The 15,661-nt window shown below is 40.3% G+C and overlaps 1 protein-coding gene across 2 annotated transcripts in view; it reads right to left on the bottom strand.

Annotated features, from left to right (window-relative positions):
- The window catches only part of GSK3B (glycogen synthase kinase 3 beta), a 149,065-nt gene that overhangs the window by 63,002 nt on the left and 70,402 nt on the right, over positions 1-15,661 (bottom strand). For both annotated transcript variants that reach the window (XM_036406321.1, XM_036406404.1), the window contains exon 3: positions 6,170-6,253. In XM_036406321.1, the coding sequence (XP_036262214.1) occupies positions 6,170-6,253 (84 nt within the window). The remainder of the gene's footprint in view (positions 1-6,169; positions 6,254-15,661) is intronic.

Here is a 15,661-nt window from a genome sequence, read left to right as displayed (position 1 = left end):
GACATAAGTGATCTGGGCTATTTGAACCCCAACTCCCGAACAGGGACTCACTGTGCCATAAACTGTTGCCATAGGTCTGCTGGAAGATGAAAATGAACAGATGATGTTTGAATCACTGGACTGTCCTGCACACCTTATGATGAAACAAAAAGCAGAGTCTTTGGAGATCCACCTGTTTTCTTGACTGTTCACTACCTTCCAGAGTGAGTATGAATTTCTGAATCAGGATACATCCATGACAAAAAGCTAGACAAGACAATACACAATCGTGGTTCAAACTACATGCCTGCCTCAGGACAAACACCACAAGCTGCCTTCCTAATGGCCATCCAACACTGGGAAGATGAGAGCAGGAGCTAGAGCTGGCAGAGGAATGACTCAAGAACAGAAGAGCGACCAACCAGATGCACTGGATGGCTCACTGGCCTAGAGAGAAATCTCTGAGCTTCCTATTTTCACTGCATGCACCTCCCACACTAAGGATCTAGCCACTGCTGCCTACTCCACTCTTGTGAAGCCCTACCACAGGCAGACAAAACTGCTATTTCTAATAACAAAACCCACTCAAAACCAGAAACTGCTCATAACTACAACGAAGGAAATTCCCAGCCTGTTGCGAATCCTAACAGCAGTAACTGATAATCATTATATGATGACTGCTGCCCTTTTTGAAATGAGCTTGGCAGTCCTCAGGCAAGGATTACAGAGATACCAACATCACAAAACTCCTCATAATTGGCATTAATTGCTTCTTTGTTGACAACACACAAGATCTGCCAGGGACTGGATGAATGCTAGTTACTAAATTCATCTCTAGTGATGGCCCTTCAGCACATTACTAGGCTGGTGCAAAACATTCACATAGACTATCAGAGCAAAATTGGGCTCAAGGCTCTGGTAATTGCCCTTTTTATGCAGTAACTTCTTTTTATTTTTTCTTTTAAGTTCAATTAAGAAACCAAATAGTTCTCATTTTAACAGGAACAGAATGCATGGTTCTTACATGAGGACTCATCTGAACACTCCTGCAAGAAATAATGGTGATGTTCATGCCTCTCTGAAGGGGAAGGATATGACAGGGATTTAACTTGCAAATGAGACAATTGCCCTCTTCTTCCAAACTTCTTCATTGCCATTTAATCCAGTGCTGCCAAAGCCCATGAGATCGTGCACAGAAGCTTATAGATGCAGCTCAACATGTATCTCCTGCATGTTTATTTTAAACTTCAGCCTAAGTCTATGGGAGTAAATTTCCATCCTGAGTCTTCATGGACTTCTGGCTACATGCCCTTATAGCTAAGGCTAAATAAGACCTGACATCAATTAGAGCATGCAGAAGGGCCAGCTCAGCCTCCAAAAAAGTGTCAGCATATTGCCTGTTTGTGATCTCTCTGTGCTTCCATTTTTGCTTTCACTCCTCTGAATACTAAGCCACCTTAAGAAGGAAAAACTAAAGGACACAACCACAGGTGCAATTACTCAACAAAAATTGTATTTACTTTGATTTGATGCAGAAACAAATCACTTCAGTAACTTTTCATCCTCTTTTGGACAAAGGTATGGATCAAGCAGTCTATTCAACGCTCTAAAGTATCCATACAAGAAAAACTGACAGTTACAAAATGCCACAAAGTTCTAACCAGAAATAGAGAGGGATAAAAAAGGCAGAATTAGGAACTTATTTCAGGTTTTACACAGCTGAGTAATTTTACTTGACAGCCACTGATTTAAGAAGTTAGGTCATTCTATAAAACATCAGGGAATACTCCTAGCAAAGGAGTCGAAGGAATAATTTCCTATATTTATGCTTGCCCTGCCTTGGAACATGGCTTGAAAGGTTCTCAGCAGAATTAGGCTAGAAAGGACAGGTGGCAAGACCACCCCCCCCACAAAAGTAAATCAAGACCTACATTTTTGTATCATGCTAAATGTAAAGCAGTTCCTGAAATTAAGGAAATGTAGCAAAAATCAACTCTGAAATATATGCCTTCCTAATACTGTCTGATGTGCAGTGGAAAGCTGACAGAAAAACCAGGCATCTTGTTCAAGATCTTATCCTAAGGCATAATACCGAAGCTATCAAACAGTGGAGCTGGGTAGACCTAAAATCCTGCTCATTTTCTTTAAGAATTACCTAGAAAACTATAAATCACAGAAATACAGCATGGAAAAGTCTTGTGACTACTTTCAGAAGAAGAAGCTTTCATACACCATTCAACCCATTATTTGGTTGTATTTTCTTTCCGTCTGGCTCATTCCACCAGATATAATTACACATTTTAGATTACTGAAAGGCACATTACAGCTATGGAAGTCAGTGCCCTGCTATCAGATATCTCATACAGCCTCAAAATAAGAAAGTCAGAATCTACTCTGACAAATTCATTAAGGAAGTGGCTTTTGAAAAAACTGGTTATCCAACAGGTCTGACAAATGTCTGTAAACTTTCAAAAAGAATGAATGGAGGAGGAAAGAGCTTATAGAGGCAACTTGAATGCCAAGCCTGTCAACTGTCATCTTAATATAAATTACGTACCTTCTCTGAGCTCTTTTAGACTAGAAATTATTAGTCAAACATAATTAATACTTAGTACTCAGAACAACTTTTTATATCTATATATATACATAAAGGTATAACTATGTGTGCATGTGTATATATATACACACATACACTTTGCTATATAAAGGCAATATAAATTCAAAGATGCTCAGGCAAGAGGGAGTCACTCAGTCACAGAAAAGAAAGGAGAAGAAATCAGTCAAAGCCATGTTTGATACACGATTTTTCATGCTGCTAAGGCTTTATGGCTTTTGTCAAAAGAAGGAAAGAAGTTTAAGCAAATGGGAGACATAAAAAGGAGAGTTCATCACAAGAAAAAAAGAAAAGATAGGGAGCTCAAACCCTTCAACCAGTTCCACATAGCCTGCAGAAACAGCTAATGGAGAGCTCCAAATCTCTACAAACTAGAGCTACAACTTGGACACAGCTAAAGAATGGTTGTACCAGCAAGTGTTTTTTAGACTTATTTTTCTATTTGATACTTTTCCAGTTTTCCAATCAAGAATGAAACCTCCTGTTTTGCTAGAATGAAGCCAGTTTTAAGGTTCCTCAGTGTCTAAAAATACCTAGCAATTGAAATGAACTGAAGTGATTGTTAGGCTCATGGCTTTCAAAGAGTGTCAGTCTGACTAGATATGGAGAAATCCTTTGAAGTATATCTAAATTAAGTCAGATTTAAGCTTCTTGAAAGTCCCCCCCGCCAAAAAAAACCCAACAACAACAAAAAACTCAACCCAACAAAACAAAAACAACAACAACAAAAAACAAAAAAGTCCCCACAAAACAAACAGAAAAACCAAACCAGCAAACAAAAAAAACCCAAACCCATCCAGAAAGAGAAGTCTCTGGGCTTAGGGATGCTGGTGTCAAGCACCAGGGAAGAAGGGTGAAGTCCAAGCAACATGGACAGATGGGAGTACACAGTGGCATAAAAACATTTATGCAAAAGAATGCTTGATATAGATAAGTATCAAAATGTAATTCATGAGATCAGCAGTATAGGAGTTACCTCTGAGACTTTCCCATTGCTGCTAGACATGAGTTAATTATCACAAACACAGATTAATGGCAGAGGATCATCAAGTTCTTCACAAAGACTGTCAACAATTGCAAGCCCAACTCATCACTACATTTTCTGCTATGCAATTCCTGGATTTTTATATTACTCTTCCCATTGGACGTGCCTTCACTAATCAGTTTATATAAACCTGTGAGGGGACATACCATCTGTATCTGCAACTGCTTCCTAAACATCCTTCCTGGTTACCAGGTGGGACATTACACTTTTCTCCTTTTCCAACCCACAGACAGTGTGATTATGAGGGAAATATGAAGGACAAGATGCTATTGCTTCCCAAAACTGACAAAAGCATGATAAGAAACGTTCTCCTTCCTTCCCACATCAACTTGAGAACACCAACCTGCTCCTGACTAGAGCTTTTCCCAAACAAACTCCAGCCCCTTTCCTCCTAGCAGAGAACCAGTCTGCTACAAGGCAAGAACAGCAGCCTGTTATACCCCAGAGTCCAAGGAGGGAAAGCTGTGGCAAGCTGCTGTGCTAACACTCAGCCTGTGTTTGCTACAGCTTCTTCTGCAGGTGTTTCCTGAGAGCTGCAAGAATGGGCAGGAGTCACGCACGCCATCACAGAGTTATCTTCACATGCTGCCACCTACATGGAAATACTTGCAAGCCAATTATGTGTCATTTTGTATTGAACTGCAAGAGACCTTGCAACCTGAACTGCAGCATTACACTGCTGATGTTCTGCTGGGTGTGTGCTGGCTCCAGGGACTGCTTCCCATTTGTCCTATTTTGCAACAGGGTAGCAGTGGGGATCTCAAAGGCACAGAGCAGAGGCATGAAGATCAAGGAGCAGAAAGTGCTGCCAAAAATCAGCCACGAGGAGTTTAAACAGCAGAATGGAAAATACAGTCTCAAGCTCAATTTCATTTAAAGATTTCCAAAAGAGTTTTTCTGAAGTTACTGTTACACAAAAGCTCCTGGGACAGTGTTCTGAGCAGTTTTAACATTCCACTGCTTGCAGGAGGTTTTTGAAAGCCATTAGATAAGGCAGCTGTCTCATCTGTCCAGGAAATTCTACTTCACTCAAGTTACAAGGTGTTTTAAAAATCACAAGCAAACCACCAACAAAAAATCCCAAACCCAAACCCTCCTTCACAGCATTTTCCTTTTTGTACTCATGCTGCTTGAAGCATTTCTGTTTACGAACAAACTACAGCTTAAAAAAACAACACTGCACTACCAACAAAACATATACAGCTGAAAATGCTTGTTAGCATCATCCAAGAGTGAGGAAGGAAAGGGAAGGTTGATTAAAAAAATTAAACCCTAAATTATATTTCTTCTTGAATGCTGTAGTTTTGCAGGCTCTCTATAGGCACAGGCAAGATACAGGGCCAGGTCCCCCCACAAAACACCTCTCAGGTAACAGCAGATCTCCTCCAATTATCCCCCTGTGCACAGCACAAGACAAAGGCAACTTATCCTGGAGACGTCAGCTCCTTTTCTGGCTCCAAAGATCATGAAAGGGGTGGGCTGCCTCTCCCAATCTGCTGACCCACTTCATGAACCTGCAGTTAAAGGCCTGCCAGTAGCTATCAGCTCTCATACACAGCCCTTTATAGCTCTATGGACCAGTGTATCACCATCTGAAGACAGCTAAGGATGCAATCTGCCTTAAAAATGAAAAAAAAAGGCAGTATTTCTATAAATTATATAAATATTTGATATATAGAAAGATCAGAGAAAATTCAGAAGGTCATCTAGCACATTTCCCAACCTCACAGCTTTCATTAACTCCCACACAGACCACAATGACTTCGCTTTTACTCCATGGATGATCCTGCTTTAAGGATAAGGTTGGATCAGATGTCATCTTGAAGTCCATTTCATCCTGAATTCTCCTATGATTTGTAAAATGCTGATACATACTTAGATAAGGAATACATTATAATTTCACATTAAAACTAAACCCTGTAACCCCTTCTTAAAAAAACCAAGGAACTTTTAAACCTGGACTGAACGAAAATAAATGTATCTACTTCTTGAGAGTTATTAAATCCAGCTATTTGCTCTTTCTTCTGGAGCACAAACATTCTGACAATTGATACAATCACATGATCATACATTACTCTTTCCTCAGGCTCTGAAACTCAGCCTGCACCTGGAACAGATGCACAAGGAAGGGGGGCAGAAGCATACAAAGACTGGTTCTGGGAAAAGTCACATAAATGCTTTATATCTAAAATGCTTAACAGTGAATCCTAGAAAACACATATATCTGCACAGATAGAAAGGTAGTGCTAGAACACATAAAGCCCAGCTGTGATCCACTAGATTAAGAAAGAGGCAGTGCATATGCAAATCTATGGCAGCCTTGCTGTATTTTTAGTGCAACACTACTCCTTATGGACCACACACTTCTATACTGAAAAACATCTGGTCCACTATGACCTGCTGGGCACCATTTTAGAGTTTGCTCAGTAGTAAATGTCTGATATCTTCACAATTCTGTCTCCATACATTCAGACAGTCCAGTTATACCCCAGACAGTTACCAGGACGCATTCCTTTGATTTTTGTTCTTACCTTCTCTCCACTAGAGTAGAAGAAATAACGCAATCGGACAATGTTACAATGATCCAACTTTCTCATAATCTGGAGCTCTCTGTTCTGAAACAAGAGAAAAGCAAACAATTAGAAAAACTTTCTGTGGAAAAGGTAAGGTACCATCGTGAACACTTTAATATACAGATACAGAAGTTGACAAACCAAAGAACAAATAAGTTGGAAATGCAACAGCTTTCACGTGTTTATTAGTATTTATTGCAATTGCTTTATTACTGAGAATATTGCCACCTTTGACTACATTTTCTCTCTAAAATAAACATCCAAAAATCCAACACAGTAATTCCTATCTGCTTTCCTAAGAATTACCTATTTGCATTATCAAAGGGTCAGTGGTAAAAGGCAAGAAGACATTAACTTTTTTTCCTCTGATCTTATAATAGCATCATTTTCCTATTTTATATCCACCTGAAAAAGCTGTTAAAATAAAATCAGTTCATAACATGCAAGATAAACTGGGAAATTTACTACAATATCCGTTGCATAAATAATGCCTGAACAAATGAAGGATCTTGCAGCCTAGCAGGTAAAAAAAAAAAAAAATGAAGTTTTGAAATGCAGGTAGGAGTAAAAACAAGCAAGTAAAATTAGCACAGCTATGTTTGTCGCACTTCATTCCACAGCTGTTGCTACAATACTTCTTTCCTCTGGTCACATTTACACATCGTTGTTTTTCCCTTCTCAATTAATACACAATCTGCAGCTACAGAAATAGAAGGTATTCCATTTTTGACTTTGACCGTGGGATTGCTAATCATATATCCTAAAGGAGCAAGAGCTAATACACTAGACTAATCCGTGCTCTTTACTAGCATCATTAACTCTGGCCAAGTTCAGGAATATTTGGGAAGAAAACTCTTTAGCCACCACACATTTTCACACTTAAACGCACAAAGCCAACATCCACTTTGTGCAGTGCTGCTGTCAAAACAATGATTTCAGATTCTGTGTTATCAGAGGGTCACATACAGTGTCTGTCACTACAATTAATTACTAAGGAACTCCACAAGAACCACTCAGAGCTTCTAATGTGAACATGCCTACAAACTCTGCTTTTAATTCCTCTAAGCCATGCAGCCTTAAAAAAAGAGGTGCTACATAAGATGCAGTATCATTAATCCTATCAACCCTGCCACTCGCTGACTGAAAAAATACTTCAGTATTAGGCAGCTCTTTACAAACACGAGTGACATCTCACACAGTTATCAGGTGGCAATTACCCAGCCAGTGGTTAAGGAGAAAGCAAGTCCCTCCCTGAGCCTGCTTGGCCTCTGAGCTGATTAAAGCCTAAGATCATTCAGTACATACCAAGACAGGCCTGTTCTATACTGCAAGGTGAGGAGAGAAAGTAAGAAGAAGCAAGGAGAGAGGTTTTCATGTAGCTCCTGAAATCTTATGGTGCGAATTTGTGAAAAAGGAGTACAGGCTTCACCACATCACCTTGACAATATGCCTCACATCTCACAGAGTAAAGCATTCTCCTGGTAGGAACAGGAGCTCACATATTCTCCACTTACTCATTCTTTATTAAATCCAATTTAAAAAAAAGTTAATTTTGGCAGTCATGGCTGGGATTCCTATGCTGCATAGCACAATTTGAACTTCAGACCAACAGAATCCCCTCCTCTTTCTTGTCCAAACCACTGCTGGCCATGGAGTATCTCCCTGGACCTTACAACATGGGGCAGATTTCAATTAATGAGTGAAAGCAAGGATGGGTCGAGATCCCATTGATTACAGAATCACCTATTATGACAGAAAATTAATTTCTCATGTTGCCTTTTACAGCATTTTACTATAGGACTAAACCTAACACTGCAGGTCACTTCAACCAAACTCCACCAGCATTTCATAGCCCAATATATGGCAAGTCATTTATTTTTCCCTTTCTCCTACTGACTGTGAGATGGGAATAATACCTTTTATCTCATGGATTTACTGGAAGAAACATAAATATGCTAAGCATTAATGTGCAAATATTATTTTGGTAATATCTCTACTAGCTTCTTAAAATACCCGTACATACTCAAAGTAAGGTTATTGCTTCGTGTTCCTTAGATAGGGTGTACGTGCTGATTGGATACACTGGAAAAAAGAAATCAGCAGAAGTTATTCTAATGCTAGGCTGAAGTTATATTTATACTCTGGTATCTCATCCTAGCACAAGCACAGTTTCTGCCTACTGTGATGCCTTCCACTTTGATCCATCTCCTTCGGCTCTCATCCTGACCATCTGCTGCAGCTGCACAGAGTGTTTCAAGAGGTGTTAATATCAGGGATAAGTCATAAACCAGTTACACAGTAACCTATATCTTGCATCCTGTGACTAGGCAGAAGGAAACATATCTAAACTGCAATCTTAGCCAAACAGTCACCTCAGCTATCTTAAAACAAAACTGATTTCTAATCACCACTCCCTGGTGAAGTTAAAACTGGAAATACTTGAACAATTGCAAAGCTCAAATTTGATATGGCAGGGAACAGCTACTGATGTTCATGTTCAAGAATTACATTTTTTTCAGATAGAATGTCTCAAGTAGTCTCACTTTACCGTATACTTCCAGGTATACATTTTAAATAAGTAATAGCCTTTTCACATTAAGATGTGGGCTATTAAATACCAGTGCAGAATTGCATGGAGAGGAAGAGGAAATATCAGATTATAACGAGGGAACTTTAGTGAAATGAACAGTGACAGATGTCATGCACCAAGTGCAGGAGACAAAATGCACGTCTAAAGATAATGCAAACTAAAATAATTTCAAAACATGCTGATGAGAAAGGCTGACAGTGCACATTCAAAATACAGAGTAGATTAAAACCTAAGGCTTATGCTTATCCTTAACTCATCATTTTTGTCTTCCAAGAAACATGGATACAAAGTCAAAGACTCAAAGAGGAGGAAGCTGTTGTACTTTCCTGTTCTCCCACCCATTCAACATGAAGGAAAGGGTTGAGTTTTCTAACGGAAGGAGTGTACCAGGCCTGGTAAGCACCGCAGAAAGCAACACCCTTCAGCACCAGCCTGGCCACAGCAGAGGACCCAGCAGACATCTGCTGCCACCAAAACGTGCTGCTGCGGCACACGTTTCCTTTGAGGAGCCGCAAACCAATGGGACTATGAACGGATTACTCAGCAAATTTTCTGCAGTTCAATTTCTTTATCTAAAATAGATTTCTTTATCCAGAAGGCAAAGGCTGCTGATGTAGACTGCTCTACGATCAGTGCATTTAAGCCCTTCACTAACTACTGAAACAGATGCCATGTGACAAAACCCTGTTCACCGCTTATGAAGACAACTTTTCTAGACCAGACTGCCTCTTATCTGTTCATTAAATTGAAGAAACCTGGTTGCCCATCAAGGTTAAAGATTTGGTTAAAGATTGCCAAGACATCAGATTTATAACTTCAAAGCACAGCCAATAAAGTTCATGCAGGAAGATTTGTGCTTTCTCCTCTAGGTTACATTCCCAATCCCTCAGAGCTGTACTAATGCTGCATGTGATACCACCAAAGCAAGGTCATTCCTGCCTCTATTACTACTGTAATCTGCTATTACAAAAGAGGATAACCATCACTCCCGGCCACATACACTCCCTTTCCTCCCCATCCAGGGATTTCCAGAGCTAAACCAGTTTGCATTCATCACTCTTAGTCTGATTCTTTGCTTCTCCCTGCCTCACACCCTCCCCATCCCCTTCTCCCTCCCCTTCTTACAGCAGGGGATAAAATGACTGGCTCATCAGAGATGAGGCTTTCTGGACTTGCAAGTTCCTGAACTGCACTAGAGGAAACGATGGTGAAAGGTTTTGTACAGCTCATGTCAGCATGGCATTGTCAATATGCACCCAATGAAGTGGAGAAATATAACCTGGATCCAGTTTGGAACAGAGTGCCTCAGTTCCCTTAGCTGAAGGGCATGAGGGGTTTTGATTCTTGTTTTCCTTCTGAATCACCTTTTTAAACTCTCAGCAAGGTTCTTTGAGGACTATGTTCAGAGCAGATGAAATGGGAGAAATTAGCAATTTATGTTTTTGCTTTCTGTCACGCCAAGGACATGATCTGGTTATTTTTAACAGATGAAATTATGTATGTCTTGAACTTTTAGAGAAGATATCTTTTAGATGGAAAGGCAGGATAAGCTACCAATCTAATTCAACAAGTACCTTCAGCATCAGACTTCCAGCTTAAATCAAATAGGAACAGCAACTAAGGTTAATGCTTATTTTTGCACTTTTTAAAGTAATTGTTCTAATTCTTGGTGTAATACCTTCAGATGATGAAGTTCAATACCTTGTGTTCTATCAGATTGAAAAAACAGAAAATGGAGCATAACTGCAAGAACTGTGGCATTACAGATAGATGGAAGTAGCACAGGTAGATCCAAATTTCACAGTATACACACTATTCCTGCTCTTGTACAGGTCATGATTACTGTTTCCTCCTTTTCTCTGCTTCCAACATAATATTCTCCATTTAACCACATTTCTTATCCTTCACAAAGGTTTTTCCACAATGAAGAGCACGAAGAGAAAGCCATGGGCAAACTGGGGGAGAAACCAGCTTCCAGCAGGAGGCATGAAGACAGTGATGAGCCAGCAGGGCTTGCTTCTTCCCACTTCTACAGCCAGAATGACTCATCACATCCACTCACCTTCACCTGCTGCACTGCTGAGCCTGCCCTGACAACAAGCTCAGGCCGAGCTTGTTGAGAGATTCGAAGCATTTTTCATCCAGCAGCAAAAAACCTCTTTATTTTGACCCCCTCCCACCACAAGAAAAAGGCTGGACTCCAAGCACAGGGAAGCAGACATGTGCCGAGAGGATTTTCAATGTGATCCTAGCCATCTTTGCTTGATGCCTTGCAGAAATAGCTGCTTGCACAACAATGAAGCCATCTCTCCTAAACGAAGCTTTGCAAAACTTACCGAATCAAAGAGACTCAAGACCACAGAGAATGCCATTGAAATATCACCTTGCAGGTTACCAAGGGGTAACCTGGGATCACAAACCCCAGCATATTTAGCACATTTTCACTAATATTGTTACTCAAGCTCCAATCCTAGTATATGTGGTTTGTCCTAAGCTTAGTAGTCAGTCCACAAAATACAAGCTGTACTGCATCTTCTCTAAAACCTCCTGAAGTTGCCTGACCCATTCCTCCAAAGATGGATTTCAAACTCCATCAATCACTAAAGTGCTTTTAACACTGTCCTGCCGTCAGCACAAGTATTACAGAAACTACTCTCAATGAACTGACTTTACCAGATATATGATAATTCAGGCTTTTTACAGAATAAAGGCCAATTCCTACATCCATCTTGCCCCAATACATCACAAACACATCAGTGCTTGGAGGCAAAAGTAGTGCAAAAGTGTAACTACAGAAGCCTGGGTTGGGAATCTGTCCATGCTGGTCATCAATAGCTACCCATCCACGTTAAGCCCATTTTTTAGGCAAGCAATTTAACGCAGAGATAAATGTCAACAGGGATCACAGTTTTCCTCATTTACATTTGAGGTGTGGATTAGGACAAAGCTCAGTCTGCCCCTCCTGTCAGTCATGGCATATTTACAGCACCAGCAGATCTAATTTGGGGTGGTCTCCATTTTTAGCACACTTATTAGTCTCAAACTCACGCAATCATGACCTTTAATCCAAAAACAGGGGAAACTGCCCACAAACAAATACTATCTATTAAATATCTGCATCTATGACATACCAAGAGCTGTAATGACACAATACCCACCACCCAGTTCCTGCTGTCTCATCAATGACTGGTAATACTTGGAGCCCAGCAGGTCAGAAAGTCCACATACCCTGTCCTGCTGCAACCTCTAGCAATGTGTAACACATGCACAGAAGCAGTTTTGAGGGTTAGCAATTGTAGAAACACTTCAAATTTATGACCCAGGAAGTCCCAGAAACATAGATCAAATACTAATTTATATATTGCTGACGTTCTGAGATTCCCTAAGGAAAACAAAAAACAAAGACACAAAACTAAGAAAAACAAACAAATAATTGGTGATAGCCATCAGCAGTTTACAGTTCAAATACAGAATTGCTGCTTTAAATACCCTAACCCTCCACCCCTTCCTTACATCTCTTCCTGCTTGCCATTCACAGGAATCCCAAAGGAAAAACCCAGAGGCTAAGTACCTACACAACATGAGAACAACGAGTGCATGTGCACCGTGCAACACAAGGGGCATGAGCAGAGGAAGCTGCCAGGGGGTCCAAGATACAAAATGCTTGTGTGTGCACTTCTGTGCAACTCGGCACATGGTGGTTGCATCATGCTGTGTTTTGCTGCATAACCAGAAGGAACCAAAGGCTCCAAGCCCAGCTACATCTTGCTATCAAGATCCACAAGGCTGCTGCACTTTTTGCTGTTTTTCATCCCCTAAACTCTGCTAATGAAGATCCTGAAGCAGCAAACGATAGAGGTGCTCAGCACGGCTGCACCGCAAAACGTTCCTGATACGCTGGCCTGCAAACACCCACAACCAGGCACAGGCACAAAATGCCTGCGTCAGCTGTATTCTGTCCAGAATTTATTACTGAGCACAGCGACCTTCAGCCTTGGCAGGGCTACAGAGCAGGGCAAAAAGTGTCAGCTCTGAATGCGGCAGCAGCAGGCAGGACCGGCCTGAAGAAGCCACTGGGCAGAATGTGCTGGGCTGAGCTGGAGCCAGGCCAGGGCAAGCTGAAGGCTCAGGCTCCAGGCAAGCATAGGTGGGGCCACCAGCACACTCCCAACCTGCAAAGCCATGGTTATTAACAGCTCGACTGAAATTAAAGAGCGGGCAGGGGCTGCAGGAGTCAAAAATATGCTTTCAACTAAAGATCTAGAACAATGAATGAAACAAAAAAATCACACAACTACCACAGAGGTGGGCTAGTTTTCATTAGCCCCTTCAGAACTAGACAGATTTGAACCACAACCATGCAGTAATGAGTGAGCTGACAGGTGTACTAGATGAAAATCTGAGCTACTAACACACACCTTGTTTTCACCCTATTGATTCCTTCTACTCCTTTACTGTTCCCAATTGACTCAAGCAATACATCCCTTCTCAGGAAGAGACCACGTGCTCCCCAGTTCCTAACTCTTCCCCTAGACAGTCAGTAATGGCAAGTGCCATATTATGTCATCACCAGGCTGCTCTTTCCAACACAGAACACAGTCCTTAAGCAGACAACTTGATCTTCATACAGCTATTACACATAGTTTCCTATAACTGGAAACAGAAATGGCTTATTTGTGTTCTTAAGAGATAAAACAAGCCTTGATCTCTCCTGGGAGAACAGAAGAAAAAAAAATCTGACTTTTCTTTCATTTTCTTCCTGTATCTCAGCAGTTAATTGAACAGTGGAAGATGAATTCATTAGCTCACTATTGCCTCTTTGAATGGAAGTGGAGTTTTAAGAGCCTCTCAGGGACTTAATACCATCTCTAAATTCCTTCCAGCTTGGGAAGCTTGAGACTAAACTTGGAAGACAAACTGATTTCCAGCATCACGTCACTTCTAGATCACAACCTGAAATTCACTGAATCATTTTTAAGTGGTCGTTTCAAATAACTGTGACCTGATAAACAGCTCAGTTCTACACTTCTATAGCATCTGCTGTGCTCTGCCAGCAGCAGGTCCAGATGCAGGAGGAATTGCGGTGTACCCAAGATAAAAGTTAGAAAACCAGAACTAAGTCTGAAACTCATAGAGAGATTGCTCAAGTCCATTATAAGATTGAAATAAAGTGCAGTAGAAGAAGAACTGAAAGGAAAAGTATTCTGTAAAAGGCAGCCCTATGCTTTCAGAGATAATAATAGCCATTCTTTTTCAGTGGAAGCACAGAGGATCTCTGTTAAAACACTCTTACAGTAAGAATCCTTTTTCTTTCATAGAAATAGCAGTCAGATTTTTCCTCATGTTTTGATTTTTAACTCTTTAACTAAGAAGAAAGTAAGCATAAAAATGCCTTTAACATCAGTCCTCAGGGAGCCTGCAACATCCATAGAACCTTACACCTGCAATTGTAACCAGAACAGGTTGCAATTAATCGACTAATCAAATAAGTTCCAATCTCCCACGGGCATAAGACATTTGCTGGGTTGCTAATCACTATGTTATTAAACATTAATGAAATGTTTTATTACTCTTGGCCTTCTCTTCTTACATACGATGTAGCAGATGTTTCATGCAAACAGATTCCAAAGGACTTGCAAAACAAAAATAATTTCTCCTTACCATCAAAAAAATTTTATTTATTTAGGGAACAGGTAAGTACTACTTCCACTGTTTATTTTTTCTTTGTCTCAGGCCTATTGCTATATGACATGAAAAAGCCTGATGTTACAAGTTGTGTGGGGCTTTTATTTCAATCCAAATTACTCCCTCAGACCTGAGAGACAAGGTTCAAATTAGAAGGCACAAAAAAGGGAAATGACAGGTGGAGACTGAGCTGGGAGTTAAGGCAGAGTGGAATTGGCACGTGGAATTAGCCTGCAGATGATTACTTGCCCAGCAGAATTAAATTTTCAAGAAGTAAAATTTCTTAATAATGAGCTCCCAAATAACTAAGCTTTAAAAAGCATAAGCATCCCCTGCTGAATTCAGAGGTTGGGCAGCTCCTCCTCTGGGGCTGGGGGAATGGGAGAGGAAATTGGCCCAACTCCAGCAGTGAAGTTAAAATTAGAACTTACACACCTTACCTTGTGCACACACAATAAGCTTTTCTCCCCATATCCATGCTAGGTTCCCCACCCGCTGGTTTGCTAAGTTTGTCATGAGCAGATAACAAAATTTATTAGCTATTGCTATAACTAAGAAACCATCACATGTGCATACCAGGTCTAAGATAAAACTAAAATACCCAAATTTCAGATGATAGCCTGACATACAAGAATGTTTCAACACTCCTTCACAGTTTTATATATAAAACCAATTCAAGCTTCCCCAAATATATATCTTCATATTAAAAGGCAACAGCACATTCTTCCCAGAGCTGCAGCATAATTTCATCAGTTGACCTTTGCTAGATACAAACAACCTATCATACACTTGGAAAGGGAAAGCCAGCTATGTCAAAGTACAAATTTACTATAAGCTGCTGAAGAATTAGTGTTCCAAGTTAGATAAAACAGGTTATCAGACTTTGTGCTTGAGGGTTTTTTCCTTAGTCAGCATTAGTGCTTTTCAAACATTGTCCCATTTTTCAAGAAATCATTTCCTTCAGCAAAAGGGTGTCAGAGCATTAAAATGAAAAGATTAGGAAATCTTCACATTCACTTCTAGCCTAAATTGCCCCAAAAGAAAAAGTACAGAGAAAAGCAAGTTTTAGTAACTATTTGCATAACAAGGTGTGGTTTTTAATGACATATTTAAAAGCAGAGACACAGCACTATGATTAGATTCACAACTTAGTCACACTAAAGATTTCCAAAAAA

This window comes from Molothrus ater, chromosome 2, assembly GCF_012460135.2.
Source record: "Molothrus ater isolate BHLD 08-10-18 breed brown headed cowbird chromosome 2, BPBGC_Mater_1.1, whole genome shotgun sequence".
In the NCBI taxonomy this organism is placed as follows: domain Eukaryota; kingdom Metazoa; phylum Chordata; class Aves; order Passeriformes; family Icteridae; genus Molothrus; species Molothrus ater.
The sequence above is the reverse complement of the archived record's forward strand: the minus strand, read 5'-3'. Positions and strand labels throughout refer to the sequence as shown.